Source organism: Tyto alba, unplaced genomic scaffold (assembly GCF_018691265.1).
Source record: "Tyto alba isolate M040663 unplaced genomic scaffold, T.alba_DEE_v4.0 Super-Scaffold_40, whole genome shotgun sequence".
Lineage (NCBI taxonomy): Eukaryota > Metazoa > Chordata > Aves > Strigiformes > Tytonidae > Tyto > Tyto alba.
Window position 1 is genome coordinate 23,571,513 of NW_024881316.1, and position 23,033 is coordinate 23,594,545.

The 23,033-nt window shown below is 39.2% G+C and overlaps 1 protein-coding gene across 1 annotated transcript in view; it reads left to right on the forward strand.

The window, feature by feature from the left end:
• The window catches only part of DST (dystonin), a 308,093-nt gene that overhangs the window by 86,665 nt on the left and 198,395 nt on the right, over window positions 1–23,033 (forward strand). Inside the window, 1 exon segment of the mRNA XM_042803120.1 lies at window positions 13,293–13,354. Coding sequence (XP_042659054.1) covers window positions 13,293–13,354 — 62 coding nt within the window.

Genomic DNA, 23,033 nt, shown 5'->3' on the forward strand with positions numbered 1-23,033 from the left:
AAGCCCCACTGACCCTGTGTTCAATAAGCTTTAGTACTATCGCAGGATGTGATAAATCATTTTTGCATCATTATCATGGATGATCCAAATGATACTGTATTTTCTTAATCAATACCTGCTGCCATGAATATGGGAAAGAAACTGACCATTGAATAAAATGTCATTTTAATTGTTTGTTTATGTGTGGAAATTCACTTTCAGAAAGAGTGATAATTAATTCAAGATAATTTTTATGTGACTAAATTAGCACTATTATTCCTTTCTCTGTATCCTGAGTTCACAGCTCTTACATTTAACTTAATAGTACCAGTGTAGCCACGTAGGCAAATTATGTAGTTTACCTCTTTTATTAGCATATGTAGGATATTCGATTAAAAAAGAACAGGAATTTTGTCGTCATACCAAAGCTCATACAAAACTTTCACTGCTCTCTGTGAAAGATAAGGGCAGAGATACATTTTGATACAGCCTATGAATACCTATGGTAAATCTGTATTAAACGGGGAGATGCAACAACTGGATAAATGCTCAGGAAGATTGCTTACTTTAGACTCTCTGAAATCCAGAATAAGAATTTAAGATGGGAAAGATCTTTTGATGACTGAGGCTGCCTGCCTGCCCAGGTAGATTTCTTTTTTCCCCCCATAGCATGCTGTTTCCAGTTGCTTTCCACTGCTTTTTCAGTTGTTTGTACAGCTGTATATTCTGTATATTAGAACTATATTCTGAATATCAACACTGTATTTGAAAAGCAGTCACATCTCAGTCTTTAAGTAAATTTCCTGTTTTGCTAATAAACGTAATTTTGCACATCTCAGCATGACAGTTCAATGCATTGCCTTCTTTTTACATGAATGAAAAAATTGCTTTGCTAATAAGTCTTTGTGAAGTGTATTAAGACTGTAGATATTCCCCGGGAAACCCAAAATGTACTTGAAACAGTTCAGCTCGGTGAAAGTGTTTACTTTGTGTTTGAGTGGTAATCAAGAAAAGTGGTCAATGAAATTTCCAAATCATTGTAGGCTTGTTTTAAAAAATAAAGTATGTTCTTTGGGCTAAGTCTTCACATGAAATTGGCTGGGATACTCTTTTATTTTAATATTTTACTAACTATCTTTTTATGTGAGCTGGAATTAAATCTCTTGAAGTCTGATTGTGGTTTCAGAGTGTGTGTATTCTTTGTCTTCCTGCAACACAGAAAGCATCCTAGTAGTTATTTTTATGTTTCTTTGTTGTGGAGGAGAATCTTTTATTGTTCATGAAACTGAAGGGAGAACAACAGGCAAGTGTGCTGGTGGAGATGAATGAGGAGCAATATCATATAGGTCTGTGGTGTAAATATCAGCTGGTGAGAATTTTTTTTTTTTTTTAAATGTCCGGTGATTCTGATTCTTCTTCCAGTTATCTTAACATACTATGCAAATCAAATTAATCTCCTTTAATGTGTTATCAGAGTGTGTGAAAATCAGAAGGAAAGCAAGACCTGTTGAATTACCCAAACCCAGTGTCACAGATCTCTGCCCATATCCCCTCTTTTCAAGCTCTCTCTTGGCTCTGCTAGTGAGTGTATTCATGTACTTTGTGCACTGCATTAAAGTTTCATAACCTTAGCTTGTACTGAGGATATGGCGATGTAAACTGTGCTGTTTGGAGGCTCTGTGTGTCACATGGAAACATTGCTGTTCTCCCTCCGGTTATTCATGCTCTGCCGCAGTCTGGAGTTAGTACAGTCACTGCAAGCACAGGGCTTCAAAGGTTGGCTGAACAGTTTGCAAAGGGAATGCTATTCTGGGTTGTCTTTTCTTCTCTCAGGACCTTTCCATGGTTTTCTTGGAATGTATCCCTCTGGTTTTAGTCCAGGGGAGAGTGTAAAAAGTGGAGCAGGAGGACATGATGAAAGGACAAAAATGTACAGAACCAGTGTAGATCTCCACTGGCTTCCGGAGGCTTGGGGAAAATGACTGTAATTTTCTTAGTGCAATGCTGCTTACTGCTGTGACCCGAGTTTGCACTGGACCGATGAAATAGGCTTTAGTCTCATAAGCCTCTTGCTGTTCGGTTAGGCACATCTTTTCAGTGTGAGATTTCTGTTAAAACTTGCATCAACATTTTAAAATATATAAGTTGTCATCTGGTGTTGTAGAAACCCATTTTTAATTTGTATGAAAACTTGCTTGACCACTCACTCAAAAAAGCACAAACGATGAAATACCTTTTTTTTTTTTTTAAATTAGTTTAAATTCTGTTTGGGTGGTAATCTAAAAAGGGGTGATACAGCCACAAGTCAAGTCAAGAGGTGCTATGATACACCTTGCAGGACAGGGTAATGCCTACTGAGATTTTTTTTTTTTTTTTTTTTTGTGGACTACATGCAGGTTTTACGTGTCTTGGTAGCTGGATGTGACATTTTCACATGGGTCTTTTCTCTCATAGAAAAGGCAGAAATCAAATAATACTGAAAACTGAATCGAACTGGAAACCAAGTATTTTCATGGCAGTTTTTCAGTGATGCTCATCTGTGGAGTTCTGCTTTGTTGGGCTCTTTGTAATAGTTAAGCATCAGTCCTGTTATAGGGCTTGAGGGAGAGGGCTGTACAAAAGGAAATGTATTAGAAGGTCACTGAGCTTTAGGAATTTTGTTCACAGGATATCGTGCTAGTGCAGTACTTACCCAGGAGTGATTTTCTGGTCAGAAGAGAACCAGACATGGAGATCTATAGCACTGCAGAGGACAAGAATGTTTTCTTACCTGTCTTTAGTTAATCTGGTTTGGTTAATGATGTTTTTTAAAAGCCTAAATAAGGAAGTCAAATGTTATATTGACTTTTTTTTTTTTTTTCTCCCTAAATGAAACAGGCTTATAGGTAACCACTATTTTTCATTATTTCCTTGTATTTCTTCTGTGATCTGTTTTGTATCTGTTGTTGTTTTCTTGTTTAATACTTCAGCTCTAAACTTCTAGGGGCTAGGACCCTTGGTTTGATTTGTGTTTCTAAACCTTTTCAAGCACTCATTACTGTGATTGGAAGACACTAGAAAAATGCTTTTTGAGCTTATTTCATGTCTCATTTCTGTTTAGATGTGGGGTAGCTAATTAGCTACACCTACAGTAAAAAGTGCTGGCTGACCAAGATCCTATGAATATGAAGTGATCCCTTGGGGTGCCTCATGGTTTTGGTGTATATGCACACACTCAAATGACAATATTTCTTCAGTACAGATGTGGGAATCCTTAATTTACATTCCTGCAAATCATATCAGAAGTTTTTGTCCCAGTAGTTGAAGATTTACATTGCGTCTTCTGCATAGGATGGTAAAGACAGGCAAACCTGTGGAGGTTTTATGCAGCTGAGATATCCCCATGTGTTTCAGGCACAGGCCAGCTGAATTCTTTATCCTGCTTCAAGCATAGATGGAAAATAGTGGCAGAAAAAAGGTCCAAGTGAGAATTTGATGACTGCAGTTTCTTATTGAGCCAGATGGGTGTGCAGTTAGCAAATTTTTGAATATTTTCAGGACACAAAGCATTTATTTAATGACTATTGTGGTTTCATGTTCACCTACATGTATGGTTGAAGTGCAGTGTGTTACAGAATATCACAACGTAAATGGTGAGCCAATCATTCTTATGGTTTAGGTTTTTTGTGTGATTTTGTCTGCACATGGCCTTTATTTTGACTCCTGAGGTGTTCATAGCTCTGCCAAAGCCAATGGGAGTTTTGTGATTGCTCCTTCATCTCCAATTAGGACTAAACTCTGACCTCTGAAAATATCAGAAAATCTTACTTTGTTTCTAGCAAACTATGCTGGTAACAGAGAACAATATTTTGTGTTATGTCTTCTGTCTTTATGTTTCAGCAGACATTGCTTGATATCCATCTATATCAGTCTGGGTTATGAATCTTGATGTTACAGTCAAACATGTCTGACATTCATGCTGTCATGCATGATCTGATATACCTGGGAAGCATCTAGTTTGGAAACTGTGATGAGTTTAGCCACAGAAGCCCAGGTCTTCATAAGTTGAAAAATCTGTCCATGGCCTAGAGTGTGAATTCATTCTCTCAGGTACACCTGTTTTACTCCAGTTACCCAAAGAGGCTTGTTAACGAGTGTCTGGAGTTGGTCATCAGGAGCCTGAGGTCTTCCCTGGGGCCAGGAGGCAGCATACCCAAGCCACGCAGGCAGCTTGAGATCCCCAGACTCCAGAGAAGTCTTCTCCTCCTGGTTGATTCACGGAGTTCTGCTGGATCTTTATCTTGCATAAACTCGGGGAAACTGGGCTTATTTGTTTGAGTGTAGAATTGGGTCTTTTGTTTAAGCAACAATACATGAATAACTGGTATGTGTGCAGCTGGAGGGGACGGTGCAGCTAATGTTATGATTTTATTGGTAACTCTATATTTGAGTCCCGATAAACCCATCTAATCAATTAACAGATTATTTCTGGGATACAATTCTAAATGTTGCATTTAATTTTACAGCAGGGTAGCAACATATCTTCCAGACAGAGCACTGTATTTTGTGAAGCCTTTTACAAGAGCTGATGGCAGAGCAAATAGAACAATTTACATGTGACTAAAGACTTTTTATTTTGCAGGCCTTTTCATTTCATTGCAAGTATACTGCTCACATATCAAAGCGATTCATTTCTGATTTTGTAGTCTGTTCTATCCATTTTAATAAATAGACATCTTAATCAAACAGATTATCCTGGTATTTAGATATGAAGAGTGGCAGAGTTTCAAAGATAAGTATCATTCTAGATCCCAACATTTAACCTTCTGAAATATTTTAAGTCTTTTTTTCCCAAATTAATCTCCAGTACTGTTTTATTGCTGCACTTGCAAGGCTGGGAAGCTGCTGTAAGTGGGTCACTGAAATTGGGTGAACAAACATGCATGAAATAAAATGCAGATGAAAGGATAATATATTTGTATTCTGTTTGCAGCTGTTGCAGCCAAGACAACTTAATTGAGAAGCCCACTTAAGGGATGACTGAATTGTACTGCAAAATAAAGTGCTGAGGTTTCCCAGTTTATTTTCAGTCTTTGTAATTTTTAGTATGTGCTTTTCTGCAGCTTTTATAAAATTGAGCGCTTTCTAGTCTTTGGTTCATTTATGTCTGTTGTCAAATTTAGTTCACATTCTGCTTACGAATTACATTACTTATGCCTTTAAAGAACATTTTTTTTCAGAAAATATTTGCATTTTTATAGCTAAACGCTTACCCACTGAAATGATTTGGCAAGTAAAATTTTCAGGATTTTGTGAAAGAGAAATAAAAATACTCTGTTTAAAAAACCATATCAGAGATCCTAAACATCGATTGTTTTTGTCATGAAGGCTGAATCCTAATGACACAGAAGCCAAGGGGGGCTTTACTTAATAAAGGTTAGCTGTGAAGTTCAGTGAGGTCTGAGTTTGGTCTTATTTGTCTGTAATTCCAGCTGAATGAAATAAGACTTTAAAAGAGGGGTTTAGGCTTTCCTTGTTTTTAAGAATTAAGCCTCAACTAGGCAATGCACTTCAAGAGTTTGTGCCTTACGAATGCCTAACAACATTCATTTTTACTTGCACTTCTTAAATAGTAGGATATATCCTTTGTGTAAGAATCCTTGTCTATCCTGCTGCGCCACGACTTTTTGGCAGTGATTCCAACAGGGTGAAACCCCATCCCTTCTCTTGCCCAGATTTCATTATCTAGACCCATTATCTATCTATCTATCTATCTATCTATCTATCTATCTATCTATCTATCTATCTATCTATCTGTCCGTCCGTCCGTCCGTCCGTCCATCTGTCCATCTATCTATCCATCCATCTATCTATCTATATCTATCTAAAATTCTTCCTTCTCACGTGTGGACCATGTCTCTCCCTTGTTCCATGTCCTTACTAATTTTCTTCCCCTGTGTTGTCTAAACTGTGTATCTTACCAGTCTGTCTCCAATTATCCTCTTATTTTGTATTTGGCTGACAAGGCCTCCATTCAGTCCTAAAAAAAGAAGTAATGTGATGCTGTCTCCAAGGGAAGCTCCTGCAAACTGCTAGCTCTATTCCCCAAGCTGTCCTGATACATGAACACCAACAGGGACAGAAACAAGAAATGTTATGAGTTCTGATTTCATAAATCTGAGTGGAAGTTGGTCAAATTAAAAGAATGACAGAGGTGGTAAAATATAAAATGTTGCTTTTAAGCTTGACAAACTTCTGCTCTTCAGGAACAGCTGATTTAAGAATAGCGCCATTATATATTAAAATGCATGAAATATTCTTTTGAAATATAAACCATAAAGCACTATCTGTAGCAAAATATGCTCCGTTAGAGGAAGCAAATACCTAAGAAAAAGCTGGGTTGTCAGGTGAGCTTACTCTGAGAAAACTGTCATATTTACCCAGGACTTTTGGGTGTGAAGATAACAAGAAATTAGTAGACATCCTTTAGCCAAGAAGCAAATCTTTCATGGCAAACACTAAATGTATATTGCCATTCTAGTTTTGGGTCACTAAACTGTTAAGTATTTCATAGAGATCTGGGTTTGATGTGTTGGTTTGGGGTTATTTTTGATAAAGTTAGATACTATTGAAAATAACTTGGGAGTTCCCTGTTTTCCTGTAGTTATTGTCATACAGTAAATATTGACCCCACAAAAGCAGGTTCTGGAACTGTAACGCTTGCATAGTCAATGTTTATCTTGACTATTGTAGTGGAGTTGAATATGAAGAAACCCCCATATGAAGCCCCTAAGTTTATTTTTTCAGAATTTTTTTTTAGCATTTCTACAAGACCTCACCATAGTTGTCATCTTGTTAGAAACACGGGTGCTAATTCAGCCTTGATATTTTTATAGCAGGACAGATATATTTTTTTTTTTTTTATTATCGTAAGTCATTGCCAAAGTGTGTGGGATTTTAAATGCTGTATGTCATAATGAAAATTTAATGAAATAGGACACAGTTCGTAGCATTGGTCTGTACTCATACACTTTACCGTATAATACAATTTTATTTTATTAATTTCCAAGTTTATCTAATTTAAAATGTTACACATAATAGAGGATGATCCCAGTTCTTCATAACATGGGTAACCTTCACTGAATCATTATTTCAGGTAGTCAAAATTGAAATAAAAGGCCTACAGGTAGGGTTAGTTTAAACCCAACTATAATTAAGAATACCCACTAGTGATATGAAGGGTGGTAGATTACCTGGTAGTAAGGTTATTCAACCTTTGCCTAGGGAAAGTTTTAACTTTCTGTCCTGGTTTCTGGGATAGAGTTAATTTGTCTTCTTGGTAGCTGGAATAGTGCTGTGCTTTGGATTCAGTATGGGATATGGTATGAGAAAAATGCTGATAATACAATGATAATACACTTGTTGCTGAGATATCAAGGACTCTCCAGCTCCCCATGTCCTGCCCATGCACAGGTGTACAAGTGGGGAGGGAGCATGGCCAGAGCACTAGACCCAAATTGGCCAGTGAAATATTCCATATCATGTAATGTCATGCTCAGTATGTAAAGGAGGGTTGGCCAGAAAGGAGAGGCCTCTCTCTTGTTTCTAAGATTGCAATTGCGGGATCTTGGTATTTTGGGATCGCTAGCCAGGAACGGGCTGGGCATCTGTTGGCTGGTGGTCAGCAATTGCATTGTGCATTACCCATTTGTATTTTCTATTATTGTTACTGTTTTATTCTATTTCAGTTATTAAACTGGTTTTATCTCGACCTACAAGTCTTCCTCCAACCTTCCAATTCTCTTCCCCATTCCTGGGGTGTGGGAGGGTGAGCAAGCAGCTGCATGGTGTTTGGCTGCTGGCTGGGTTCAAACCACAATGATTTCCAAACGAGACTTGTTTGAACTGAGGTTTTACCTTCCTAGAGACTGTTTCAGATTGTCATAGGTTGGTTGTAGGTCCCCTGGTTCCTAATTAATGAATGAGAATGAATAATTGATACAGACATGGAAGGCCTGTGAGAAGTTAAGGTGAAGTTTGCAGGAACAGAGAGCAAGGTCTCCTAGATAAGGCATTTCAGCACTGACTGGAGAATTGGATTTGTCCCCTATTTCTTATATAGCTTTGTGATTCTAGGAGGGTGTTATAAAACAAATGTTTTCCCAAGATATCATGCAGTAATTATGCTCTATTTTCTGAGTGTGAGATTTGAGATACCAGGGTCCAGTTTGCAGAAGGAATGTTAGGAATAGCAGAGCAAAACCTATTGTGAAATTAGTTTTCTCTTCAGAGCTTGAAAAATGATGAATGAATAGGTTTGGTGTTCTGTATTCAACAAGAACATGAAATACATTATTGAATAACTATTCCTTAAATGAGTAACACCCCTTCTATGCAGTAGACAGTAGTCTCGTAAAAAATAAGAAGGTTGTATTAAGGTTTCACAGCCAGTTTTAATTCCTGTTTTAGCTCTACTTCATGTGCTTCACTTTGCAACCCTAATAATGTTCTTCTAACATAGCTTTTTTGAGTTTAATATAAATAAGTATTGTAAATAGCAACAATATATACAGAAAAAATAGTGCGTTTATACATGAGTAAGTAATAATGCCTATGAGGGCTTTTGTAAATACCTGCACAAATGTAGAAAAACCTGCTGCCTATTTGACCATTCATGTAGGCAGACAAATATCAGTAGAGAAGCAAACATAATTTAGCAATACAAAAAGCTGCCTAAGAAAAGATTTTCTTTTTTTTTTTTTTTTTTTTTGGTAAGTCTGTCACTATGTGGAGGAACTCCAAACTGACATTTGCATCATTAGAATGAAGAAAAAAGTGCAGAAATTTGCAGCTCATCTAGAAAATGAGGGTTTTGTACTCCTGTGTACTTTTTGCCTTTTCTCATGTCATTGTGGTGACAGGTGCATTGTTCTGCTCATTCAAGCTGGTGACATCTCAAGTCGTTGCTCAGAGATGATTTCAGGTTGTCTTCAGGCAGAGAGGACCACTCAGCAGCCTCTGTACTTGGGTCATCACAACCCCACGCAATGACACAGGCCTGGGGAAGAGTGGCTGGAAAGCTGCCCAGCAGAAAAGGACCTGGGGCTGCTGGTCGACAGCTGGCTGGATATGAGCCAGCAGTGTGCCCAGGTAGCTGAGAAGGCCAACAGCATCTTGGCTTGTAGCAGAAATAGTGTGGCCAGCAGGACTAGGGAGGTGACTGTCCCCTGTACTTTGTTCTGGTGAGGCTGCACCTTGAATACTGTGTTCAGCTCTGGGCCCTTTGCTGCAGCACCTCAATGTCTTTCTTGTAGTGTGTCCAAAGAAGGGAGACGAAGCTGGTGAAGGGTCTAGAGCACGAGTTTTATGGAGAGTGGCTGAGGGAACTGGGGTTGATTAGCTTGGAGAAAAGGAGGCTCAGGGGAGACCTTACCTGTCTCTACAGCTACCTAAAAAGAAGTTCTAGCAAGGTGGGTGGTGGTCTCTTTTCACAAGTAGCAAGTGATAGGATGAGTGGAAACGGCCTCAAGTTGCACCAGGGGAGGTTCAGATTGGATATTAGGAAGTTTCTTTACTCGAAGGGTTATCAAACATTGGAAAAGGCTGCCCAGGGAAGTGGTGGAGTCACCATCCCTGGAGGTATTTAAAAGATGTGAGGATGTGGCGCTTAAGGACATGGTTTAGTGGTAGACTTGGTAGTACTGGGTTGGACTTGGTGATCTTAAAGGTTGTTTCCAACCTAAATGATTCCATGATTCTCCCCAGGACAGCACTGAAAAGGCATCAACGCTACCTGTTTCTTTTGGTGTTAATTCTGGTAGTAAACCTGTCTTCTTAGAGAAACTGTTCTAATTTGCAGACACTGTGATCCATGCAAGCAATAGGGATTCGTGAAAAGGGGCATCGGTGTTAGAAGGATCTGGCCCCTGAATTTGTCCTTGGGATTGAGGAATGACAAGAAAGCACAATGAGATACCTTAGTTGAGGCAACTGTTTTTTAAGTCCAAATTTTCTAATCTGGAGCCTCTTTAGATGCTGCTGTGTTGTAGTGTAGGTTCATAAAGTAGGTGTCATTCTATTGACTGGAGACATTTTGTTGAGGTGCTTTCCAGGCATAAAGCATTAGAGACTTCCAGTTTGTATGTCTAATATATCAGAATAATACCTGCATTAACAGGTAAAGGCAGAGAAGCTCAAGTTTAATTCACCATAGAAGGTTTATTGTGACCATCTACAGATCCGATGATCTAGGAAGATGTGTTTTCATTTTGCAGGTCTTGCCTCACCTGCATTCTTAAATTACCTTGGCTTAAACAGCACTGCTGCTGCTCGTTTCATGGTGACGCTCTTTCTTTGCTACTTACTACTGGTAGAGGAAAAAAAATAGACTTCCTGGTTTGAAAAGCTCAACATTTGTACTCAGATGTGAATTAATGCACCTAAAAGCTCAGAATGAACGAACACAGATGCTTAATTTACTTCTCACTGTGAGTTAAGTCCAGAGGGCTTTCAGTTTTACTTGTTGTGACAGCAGATGGGCTGTTTGCTCCTTTTTTTATTTTTTTTTTAAAAAAAAAAAACCAAAAAAAAAAAAAAAGGGGGAGTTGCTACTTTGTCAGCTAGGAGAAGCCCTGATCACTCCTTGGCTCTTTTTTTTCCCTGAAAAGAAACTCTGAAGTTTTGAAGGGAAGAATGAAACAGTTTGCTGAAGATGAAAGTGATCGGAGCACAAAGCTGGTGGAAGTAATGTGCTGCATGGGTCAGTAACGCAGCCTGGCGCTGCGCTGGCAGGGCGGCAGGGCTGCCTTTGGGAGAGAGCAGAGCTCTCTGGGGGGAAGCTTCTCTCAAGAGGCTTTCAGTGGGTTTCTTTCCTTAGTTTGTTTTGTAGTCAACTTGTTTCTTTTGTAGTCAGTTGCCTGTTTTCTACTGCCTCTGGGAGGGTTTGGTTTCATATGTTCTGCTCTGAGCTCAAGCACACTTAATACCTTTGCACTATGTTTTCCTTCTAGTGTGCATTTGCTCTTCTGGAAGCATTTGATTTTTTGACTAAAAATCACAGTTGTAGTGGGGTTTTTGTCTAGTTGGTTGGTTGTTGTTGTTTTTTTTGGTTTTTTTTTTTTTTTTTTTTTTTGTTGGTTAGTTGTTTTTTTTTTTCCTTTCTTCTGTCCTGGTGTTTTTTCACAACGTGATGGGTGACAGCTTTCCTCATTGGTACACATCTGTGTATGTCAGGTACAGAGTTTTCTGTGAGTGTTTGTGTAATATATGCATATATAAAAGGAATAGGGGGTAGTAAGCATCACTTATTTTATGTATGTTTGCATTTTAGTTGAAAATAGAGTTGAAATTAATAGTGACTGCATGTTCTAACAAGATACAAGGAAGTGGATTTTTTAAAATTTTGGGGTTTTTATTGTCCTCACAATAACGCTTCTCAAAGTGTAAACTTCTATGGTAGTTATTCAAAACTAGCTGAGGTTACCTTGGGAAAAAAGATACATTGTACACTTGTGGGCTGTAATATTAAATTCTGCAGTTGGGAAAAGTTGTGTTGCTTTTAAAACAGCTACATATCATGAAACAGTTACAACTGAAAGTATTTCTGTTTTTCTTTTATTTCTGAGATTTTTCTGTTCTCTACATCTACCAAGCCAGAGCTTCTACCTTATTAGGGTAAATAACTGATGTCAGAAATGCGGTCTTGCTAGGTGAACGCTATAGGGAAATGTATATATAGCAACAGGTTTTCTTAATCTGCCAGATTTTTTTCCTCCAGTAGTTCAGCTTTGCTCTTTAGTTTGTTTCTTACTCCTCCTTTTTAGGTCCTCAACTACAGTAAGAGAGTGTGGAGCTGCAAAGTGGGGAAAAGCATATGCCAGAAGCTTGGGAGGTCTTGAGTGGCATGGAAAAGGTGTTTAGGGAACAGTAGGTATTCTGTACAGAGCCAAATGTACACGTACACCACACATACTACCTGAAGAACTCATTGCCACAGTGAGCTGTGGCTGCAGATGTTATAGTTGTGTTTATTAAAAAGGATTGAAAAGCAGAAAAAAAATGTGTCTATGACTCTTAAATGCAAAGATACGTATAAGCATGTAGAAGGTATGTGAGTCACATAAGGGAGGAGTATACAAGGGCTTCACAGGCTTTTGCTTGTCTTGTTTTTGCATTTGTTTCTGAATACTCATTTCTCACTACTGTTAGGAACAGCATACAGTGCTCAGTTTGGCTGAGGATGGACTCTTGTATGATCTCATGCCATTTTGTAAGTCCTCGGTATCATACCAGCAACTTGAAAGTCCATGACTACGGACCTTCTGAGAATTTTGGGTTTTTTTTTATTGCTTATGTTACCTTTGATCGATCTGAAAACAGTATTTTTTTAATGTAAGATACAGGACCTGATTCAATCTTCTAGTGATGGCAGTAGCTGCAGAAGGGGTGTTGTTTTGCTACCTGAGCTGATTGCTTATTCTCAGCCACACTACAAATAGCCTGAGTCAATGAAACAGCTGCAGTTTTGTTGTACAGGGTCTTAAGGGATCATGCTATTTTAAGCTTGCACAGATGGTCCTGGTCCTAATGCACCACAGCTCCTGCTCCGGGGCTGTGAACAGGCCCTGTAGCAGCTGTACTGGTTAGTGTTTCTCTAAAATGACTCGGTAGAATACATATATATATACTTGCCATCCATAAGTGGGATGCTTCCTTACCCTGAGTCTATTGCTTTTATTGTTTCTTCTCAATGTTTTGTGGTCAATCATTGATGCTAACTTCCATGCCAGGGTGCTGGTAGTGGCTGAGTCCCATACTGGCATTACTGGTCCTCCCTGTGTATTTTATAGAGGCTTAAAAGAAAGAGACTGAAGCTGTAGCTCATCCTTGCATGTTGGAACAAGGGTGATATTCCAGTTGAAAAACAGTGAATAAAAATGCCAGATTTCATATAGTAAGAGATTTTCTGTTGCTAATACTTTAATAATTAATTGGATTTCAGAGGCTATAAGTAGTATTTATAGCTCTTAAAAGTTTGCCTTGATCTTTTAAGTACATTTTAGGGAACAGTTGGCTTCTCCTGGGAAGCAGGGCTGTCATCCTGGAGGAACTCACCTGGAGCTTCTGCTCAGGAAACTTCTCATGACATTCTGTGATGTACTGCAAAAACATTTGTGTGATATTATTTTGATTGGATATTTCAGAGCTTTTTAGCAGCTATTCTGTTTTTAAACTTCATTAGAATGCTAATTTTATAAAGCTCTCAGTTAAAAAAAAAAAAAATTCTCCATCAATTGTAGAGCTGTTAAACCCTTTTCTTTCCTTTTTACCTCCAGATGAGCGGGACAAAGTACAAAAGAAGACCTTCACAAAATGGATAAATCAGCATCTCATGAAGGTCAGTTGATAATTCTGTGATGTCTGGATGACTGATTGCTACAGCAGTGCTTGTGTCTTTTATTAAATGTTTGATTTCAGGATGCAGCTGCGTTACATATAAGGAAGGTGTTAAATTGTGAGATTTATGCATATACTTTGTCTTTGAGGAGTCATGGGGGAGTTGAAATGTTGCTGTCTGATATCCCAAGGCAATCTATTTGAATACTTGAATTTGAAATTATAATGAATCAAAGTTTAAGACACATGATTTCTTTCTACAAAGCTTGACTCTTTTCTGTCATTAGAGTGTCATGGCCGTAGTACCACAGCTAAGGCAAATGAAAAAAAAAAAAAAAAAAATTTTTTTTTAAGTACCATGTTTAGGACAGGGAAATGACCTTGAGAAGGGGAGCCTTAGATCATTCTGTGGCATTAGTATGCTGCTCATGGATTAGAAATAGAGGTTTTCTAGGGATGAAAGTCAGTTTTCAATATCTTTCTGTTGAATAGCACTGAACTTTGCCTCAGGGACAGAGCACATCATTTTAACAACATGTACAGCTTTTAGTCAACAGAGGACTAAAAGCCATGAGCTCACCTTCACTGCATGGCCCTTCAGTTCTGGATTTAATCTGCTGTTTCAGCGCTGTCTAGCCCAGATATTTTTCTGGAGAAACAGATTATAGAATTACTTAACGTAACTTCCTTTGATTTCCCTTCCACTCACCCCTACCCCTTGCAGTATATCAGCAAACTGTCGGAGTTGAGATTTAATTAATGAGTATAATGTTCAGACACTGTTGCAACGATCTGCTTGTATTCATATTTAGAGAAAAATACATGTTTTTTTAGGGGGCAACTTAATGATTTCTCCTCTTCTTGTGGCTATTTGAGAAATATTGGACACTGAAGCAGAACAAAATTTTTTCAAGGATGTTTAAAATCAACTTTTTTTTCTTTTTTTAGCTTCTCAAACCTTTAGAAGATGCAGAGTTCTGTTTTTGCATCTTCTAAAAATTTGAGACCTGTGGAGCTCTTAGAAATGGTATGACATTGGAAGCTAACAAGACCTGAATGTGAAGTTGGTCTCAATTTTGTCTCTAATAAGAGACCTCTCTTACAGAGTTGTCTTTTGGTCCTTCCCACCGTGATTGAGTCATCATGAGTGGTCCTGTCATCAACCTTTGCAGCACACAACCTTTCTGCAGACAGGGTGAATCTGGAGTCGCAGAATAGCTTTTAATACTGTTCATACCAATAGGTTTTTTTCCTTTATGGATTTGCTAGACCCAAAGAAATCACGCTCTGTAGAAACAACTGCTCCATAGACCCCTTCTGCACAGATGCCTCCTCACTGTAATCCGAAGTACCTGAGTGGCCTCATGTCATTGCAGAAGTCTTCTACTTACTAAAAAGACAAGAGACTGCAGATCTGTACCCTTCCCTTTCTGGATTTTACTTCATATTATAATGCAAGAAATGTATCCATTGCCCACTACTTCAGACAAATTAGATTTAAAGAAAAAAGCATACAGGAAGATTGCCAGTACTCTGGCAGCAAAATGCAATTTAACCATCAGGCATTTCTTTGAACTGAGGGTCATTGTTGCTGTGTTTGTAGAGACTACCAATCTTTTTATGTATTAAAGATGCATTTTAAAGGTGCAGTTTTAATTTTCTGTGGGCTGTGGGAAAGCCTGTCTGAAGCTTTTTGGAGAGCAATCCTTTAATACAGTTTAAAAATGATGCCTGTTTTTACAGAAGAGCAGTGTATTAAAAATTATATTTCTATACACCATTATTTTACACACTTCTGAAACACGCACTGTCATTGTTGCTATACTGTCAACTTCTTGGGAGTAGCTAAAAAAAGATTTAGGCTCTAAACCTGTAACAAAATCAGAGTAGAGAGTTCACACTAAATCCTTTTGACTTGCTTCCCAAGGTGAATGGCCTTAGGCCTTCATCTTCAAATAGATCTCAGTGTGAGTGATTGTAGAGGTAGATATGTATGTATATATATATATATATATATGTATGAGTGTGTGTGTCTGTGTGTGTACTGCTGGCCTTGATTTTCATCTCTGATCGTTCACTTTAGAATTCAAGTTAAGATTGATAACTTACACAAATATACTTTGACTACAGCTCACCATTAACTTGGAATTTATGTAGCAATTCAACTTTATCTTTTGGAAATACTCAGTTTGAAAGCAGTTGGTGATACAGTTGTCAAATTTCTGTTCTTACAGCATTGTTTCTAGAACAGTGACTTGTATGGAAATTAAAATCAATCCTTCAAATGGTCTTTCTTAAGACACAAAGGTGTATTTAGAAAATGCTATATAATGGAGGGAATGTAAAAAAGTAGCACCATAAATGAGTGCATTTTTAGCAGAGTTGCTAGATGTGTCCTGGTCTGTGCATTAAGTTGAATTTGAGTCCTAGTTTTCGGCTACCTTGGATTTAATATAAAATACATGCAACTCGAATTTGCCTGTTCACTGCCAATAGCTTGTTGAAGACAAAAAAAGGCAGGAATCAGCTTGTTTCAGGCTTCTCAATAGCTTTAGCTGAGCTAGTTACTCAGACTTCTCTTGTACTTAGCAGAGAGAACATGCCCTTCTTGATGTTGGCCCCTAAGGCATCTAACTTAGGGGGAGATGAATTGTGTCCTAGAAGTGCTTTTGCTCCACTGACTGAAAAGTGAGGTCAGTGTGCTTTATCTGTTAATGTGTAGGGTTCAATGAGAAGTGGAAAGGATGAAGGTGATGATGGAAATGATGACAGATCATGGAAAACACCAGACCATGTGTGTGGACAGGACCCCACTATGGGCATGGGGATGGATTGTATTTTTCATTCTTTTTTTTTTTTTTTTATCCTATTTATGTTTTTTCCTTTCTCTTTCCTCTGTTTGTTTTCTCTGTCCCATTTATTTTTTTGTTTTCTTTTCTTTGTTTTTCCTGTTTTTTTTTTTTTTTTTTTTTTTTTTTTTTTTAATTCTTTTCTCTTTTTACTTTTTCCCCGATTGCTTCATTCTTTCCTGGCTCACTGTAATTAATTTCCTATTCTTCTGCAGTCCTTGGGAAAGTTCCGGACTTTTACCCCTTTATAGCAGTACATTCAAAAGAGTTTTTTCTAGGTCAGCAGCACGATGCTTTTACAGGTTACCATCATTCATTGGGGGATGGCATGGAAGCCTACTGTCATTCTTCTCATTAAATCTGTATTTATGTGAATCACTGAGTAACCACAAACAACAAGATGGCTGAGAAATATTTGCACTTCTGTTCTCCATTGCCCATCTTTAGTTGCATTGGATTCAAAGCATGTAAGTGCACAGTATATACCATTCATTTTATAAGATTAGCGTCTTGTCAGTTCAGCTGACTAGTTAAGCCTGTATTTGTGTACTTTGCTAAACTAGAAACATAGTCATTGCTGAAATATGTCCTGCAAATGATCCTGAGATACATACTTTGGGACAGGTACTTAATATGTTATTTGCAAAATGCAACTGTTTATATTATCTTTGAGTTCCACAGTCTAAGATCAAGTGGACTGTCGCTACATTTTTTAAATGCTGAAGTTTTTCTTTTGAATTGATAATAGATTTTCCAAGGACTGATTAGAGCACTGCACTTGCAAAGTCTACTGTTTAATGTCTGATGGTAGGACTCCAGTTTAAATGTTATCTTTCACTTCTTGTTGACATACGGGCTGGAGAGGTGAGATAGTGGACTTTAGACTCGCCTGCTGCTGTGGTATGAGCTTCCAGGGAGAAACAACACGCCGGTGTAGCGTGGCAGTGGGGTAGAGATCTCCTCTCTTACCTTTTCTAAACCTGCCTCTGCTTCCAGCAAGTGTTTCACTTTGCTACTGTCAAAACAGGATGTTAGTTAAATTTTAGTACTCACCACAGGAGTAAGTAACCCCTGACATAACAAGGACAGGTAAACTTGTGGAAGAAAGGGGTTTCATGCTTGTGTAGGGTTTGCATGGTCCTTAAGCACACAAAGAGTAATCCAACTTTCACTAAAGCCCGGAAATTCGTCCTGACATTCCTTTGAATTTCAGGCCCCAAAACCTAAAGAAAGAATAAGAAGTGTGAAATAGAGAGGGAGAATGAGATAAAAGTGGGAAAATAAAAAAGTTGTTAATGAAAAAGGAGTAAAAGCACACAAATCCTTGTCGTTCACTTCCTTTCTCAAACCTTTGAAAAATGTTTTTATAGTGCCAGATCTTACTCTTGAGAGACTAAACAGGATTTTTTGAAGTACTTAGAGTGGGGTTTTTTTATCAGAAATTATGATGTACAGAAAATGGGACTAAAGACAAGGTACCTGGAGGGTGGGTAGGCCAGTGCTCTAATGGGGAAGTGTGAACACCGAGGTGTTTTCCTTCCAAGGGTAATTTTCCTTCCTTTTTCATGGAAGAAAAAGTTGTAGCGAGTCCTAACTGAACTTTTAGCAGCACTGCTGGACTCGGGATGCCTGAGTATCTCCCTGGAGAGGGGAGGTCTGTCCTGCCCATGGCACCAGCAGGGTGCCCCCCACCGTGCAGCTTGGCTTGAGACCCTCAACTGGCTGGACCCTGGGAGAAAACTGCTGGCAGCGGGAGCAATGGGCAGCATCCCTGCACAGTCATTATTTGCTCCAAGAGTCAGTTTTAAAGGGCTTATGAACAAGAAGGTTTTCATAAGTAGCTGGACAAAATGCTTTTAAAACTACTGTTTTAAAAGTCCAAGTTCAAAATCCTGTGCTGTGTTGCACCGGTAGTGCATTAGAGAGAGAGAAAGCAGCTTTTTGTTGTGCAAAGACTGAATGAATAATTCAGAATAGAAACCTGGACTTATTGATTCCTGTTCGTCCTTGAGGCAGCACACAGTTTGTAAATGGCCACTTAGGTCGATTGCTTTGTGAAATGTTCAGGTATGTGCTTAATGGCAGAGGAACCATCCTGATAGAGTGAAGTCATTCCCTTGCTGAAAGTTGGCACTTCACTAACACTAGTGGTTATCATTTTAGATAGCATTACTCTGCAGTATTTTCTTTTTAGCCATGCAGTTAATCTGTTATTTAAAATTCCCTACCTCCTTTTATTGTAGAAATGAACGCTTTTTAGCTCTACGTTTATATTTATTTTAAGGGATGAGGCACCTAGTGTTAGTCTAATGGTAGTGACTGTTTTTAAAAAAAGTCTCAATTTAACACCTTTCATTTTTGAAACATAATTGGAAAAAGTGTGTTTTGGGTTTCTTTTCCTGTGTTAAGGAAAATAAGATAAAGATTGCTTGCTGTGCTGGTGCATCTAAATGAGTCTTCTATGTATTCCTCCTGGTTAATTCTGACAGCAGCTACAAACTGTGCTGGGAGCAAATCCTGTAAAGCCCCACTTCCAACACAGCACACAGCTTGCTTTAGGCATTGGGTGCAGCTGAAGTATCATTATTTCCTCCTCTATTTTGCTTTTCAATTGTCCAGCAAGGTCTATTGTCTTCTTGGTAGACAGAAGAGTATTACAGTTTTTCTCCTAAAAATTTTGCTGTTGTGTGCTTAGGACTATTTTAAAAGGTCTTGAAGTGTTTTTTCTTTGAGACATGCTCCTCCTGAAAATTATAGGAAAATAACTCTTGAAGAAGGTCATCATTTACTGGTAAAGAAGTATTTGATTTTGTTGTTATCCCTGGAAATATGCACAATTATAGTTTACTCATGCTATATTGCACACAAATTTTTCCAGAATCTTACACTTGGAGGTAAACTGCAGAGCATCCTTCATCTCCTTAGTATTATTTGTAGCTGTTGGCAAAGCAGATCAGGAAGTAGACTGAGGATGTTTTTGATGTTTAATCAAAGTTTAGACGAGGGAGGAAGGTAACCAGGAGATGGTGAGGAAGTGTGGTGACAGAATACCAGAAGTTAAAGCTGAAAAAGAGGAGGAAATTTATACAAAGTTTTAGAGGCTAATGATAAACCTCACCACAAAATCTCTCTGCAAGCAAATAAATAAATAAATCCAAGTCAATAAAAACTGTGCCACAGATTTCAAGTTTATTTGATCCTCTTAATGCATGCAGACTTCATGACTAATTGGGAGCAGGAAAGAGAATAATTGAAAAGAGAAAATTAAATATGCATGAAATATATGATAGCTTGAGTGCATCGATATTTTTATGGCATGCAGCACTACTGAACCAGTTGAGTGTATGTTTTTATGATCCTTTTTGTTGTGGCATTTGAGGTTTTAAAAATTGTTTTATATAGGTGCTCATATATGAAAGAATGAGTATAAGGAGAAGTAAGTCTAACATGAGATCACTGTATGATGAAATAGAACCACTGGAATCAATATGTTTTCTGTGGTAGACTACTATATTAATATATTAATTCGTTCTCTTTTTGTGGGTTCATTGTTTGCAATTAGCTCTCAGCATAGATTTAATTTAGTATTATTTATTCCTTAGAGATCACAAGAGATAAAATTCTGCCATTTACAATAAAGTGTTGGCTTTTTAATTAATTGTTAAATTATGCATGGAATTATATTTTGTCTATATACTTTTGATGTATCCACATTTAATAATAATTTCTATATCAGTTTAGAAATACTCCAGCTTGATCTTCCTCCCACGGGACCAGTGGGAGTAGTAATTGTCCCAAGATGTGGACTCAGGACAGTAAGCAATCCCTAACATTCAGTCACAAACATCAAAATATTTTATTCTACAGCACTGTTTCATATACTTTGGAAAGCCATTGCCTGAGGTAATGTAGATGTGTGACTACATGGGCACCTAAGAAGGTATCAGAATAAACACATTTGTCCTGTAAAGAATGGTGTTGTCTGCTGAAGGCATTTATGGTGCTTTGAACAAGCAAATTTAAAGGTAGTAACATAATGTTTAAAATTCTCATCTACCTTCTGAAATGCAGTACCTTGACTTCAATCAGAATAATGTTATGTCTGCTAAACTTATATTTTACCTGCTTTGGAGTCACAGAATCATAGAACAGTTTGGGTTGGAAGGGACCTTTAAAGGTCATCTGGTCCAACCCCCCTGCAGTGAGCAGGGACATCTTCAACTAGATCAGGTTGCTCAGAGCCTTGTCCAACCTGGCCTTGAATGTTTCCAGGGATGGAGCATCTACCACCTCCCTGGGTGACCTGTTCCAGTGTTTCACCACCCTCATTGTAAAAAATGTCTTCCTTATATCTAGTCTAAATCTACCCTCTTTTCATTTAAAACCACTACTGGTCCTATCACAACAAGCCCTACTAAAAAGTGTGTCACCATCTTACCTGTAGCCCCCTTTAAGTACTGGAAGGCCACTGTAAGGTCTTCCTGGAGCCTTCTCTTCTCCAGGCTGAACAACCCCTGTCTTCATAGAAGAGGTGCTCCTCCTCCCTGATCATCTTCATCACCCTCCTCTGGACCCACTCCAGCAGGTCCATGTCCTTCCTGTGCTGAGGGCTCCAGAGCTGGGCACAGTGCTCCTGGTGGGGCCTCACCAGAGCAGTGAAAGTGTATTGCCTGTGGTCTGAGTTAGTGTATCCTTGTAGATTTAAACTGTGAAAGCCAGATTTTTTTGTCATTACATTTGCATACTTTAAACAGTTCATCCCTGATGAGGTATATGGGTGACACATAGTACAGGGCTGTAAAGGAGAGGGTAAGTTGGAAGCGTGAAGGGTGGAGAGAAGTGGTGGCACTGTGTAACTGCAACACCATGGTGTGTCTCTGGCCAAAGATAAGATGGGACAGATGGTGACTGTGGTTGCTGTCGGTTTGAGGTGCTGAACTGGAACAAGGAGGTTGATAGTAGATTTTTGGTTGCTAACTAGCATCAGAAGGACAGAACTCTTTAACAGTGGGGAAAATCATTTATCCTCATAGCTGATAGGAAGAGCAGATGTGGAGGTCTGCCTTTGAACACCTACAAAGGTGCCCTCTGTCGCCCGTGCAGGAAAGAAGCATTTCTCTGGCACAGCTCAGCTCCCCCCCAAGCAGGTGTGAAAACCGCATCAGGTTCACTGCTGCTGTTTTCCCTGCCTGCTGCAGGAGTTGGGGTGGCTGCCTCCGGCATGGACATGTGTCTTGTGGGAGAAGTGCCAGCCAGGGAGACCTTCAGCCTGTCAGGTTCAGAAAGGCACAAGCAAAACTGCTAGTTAGGTCTAGAATGATTGGGAGCAACTGCTTCAAAATTTAAAAAGGGAAGGTAACTTAACAGCAAGTGATTGCAAAATCTCAGGCTCACCTTTCAAAGAAAAGAGTAAAGTGAGAAGTAAAAAAAGGACAATGAACTTCTAAGCAGCAGAACTGGGGAAGCAATAGGTAGGGTCTCTTGGGGAAGTAATCCAGGAGAGGGAAGAATGCAGGAGATCTGGCAGGCATTGAAGGCGTTTGTGTTGGAGGCACAAAGGCAGGCTGCAAACGGGCAGGACAGACAGGAGGCATCGTACTGCTGCTTTTAAAAGATTTTGTGGAATACAAAGGAGCCATCCAAGAAGTGGAAGTAAGGGCAGCAGACTAAAGATTTGTATAAAGGAGTTAGTAAAGCATGGTGGGGTAAAACCGGACTAGTAAAAGGTCCAGAAGGAGGTACAGTGTGACATAAAAGTCCACAGGAGAAAGATACTGTAATTATGTCAGAATATGAAGAAGAAAGGAGAAGTATGGATGCATTACCAGGGAAAAAAATGAGAAATAGTATTGAATGATGTTGAAAAGTCTGAATTACTCTGGCCTCCTCAGTCTACAAAATACTGACTTGACAGAACATGCTTTAATAAGATGAGGGTGAAATTCAGGTAAGGAAAGATCAGATTGAAAAATATTCAGATAAATTATGTGCCTTCTGGTTGCACAGCTTTATTCATGCAGTAGTTAGGAACTGACAAGTGATTTATAACATTTTATCATTCTATTTAAGAATACGGAGAGAACAAGGGACTCCTAGGAGTCTGCAGTTATAGTAAGCATAATACCTCTCTCCTAAGCAGAAGAAAAGAACAGTGAGTTATAGACCTCACAGGGTGATTTCCCTCCCTGGGAAGGCCATGGAACAACTGGTCTTTGAAAGTGGGCAGACAAAGGGGAAGCAGTATAGATGGTGTACCTACGTTTTTTTTGTCATGCAACCCCATGTTGTCTCATTAGCAGATTACTGTCACAAAATTTGAATGATATAGTTTGCTCGGATATTGCCGTCAGCAACATCTGCAGGTAGAACTGGCGCTGGGAAGAGCCACTGCCACCGGCTGCTGCTGCTGCTGCCGCCGTGGCTGCCATCAGGTGCTGCAGCAGCTTCACCTGGCTCTGGGAGGCCACATGCACGGGCAAGGACTCATCTCCCTTCCACCGAGCCACGGCATCCGAGCACCTGCTGCCCTTCCTGTGCCACATCCTGAAGCGAGGATTCGAGCTCTGTCACTTCATCCCTGGGGTGATAACCCCTGCTTGTCTGACGCTGCGGCTGTACCGTCCTTGGCTCGGCCCTTCTGTCATGTTGTCAGCAACAAGCGTGGCACTCACCCTGCCACGGTTCTTACCGAGGCCCATCGCCTGCACTGGGCTGCGTTGGTTGGTGCTCAGGGAGCCCCAGGAACTACAGATGAGCTCCTCACCCTGCATGTGGGCCAGCACAGTGCTTAGGAGACAAGGAGGCAGCTCAGGATTCTGCCTTTTCGTAGAC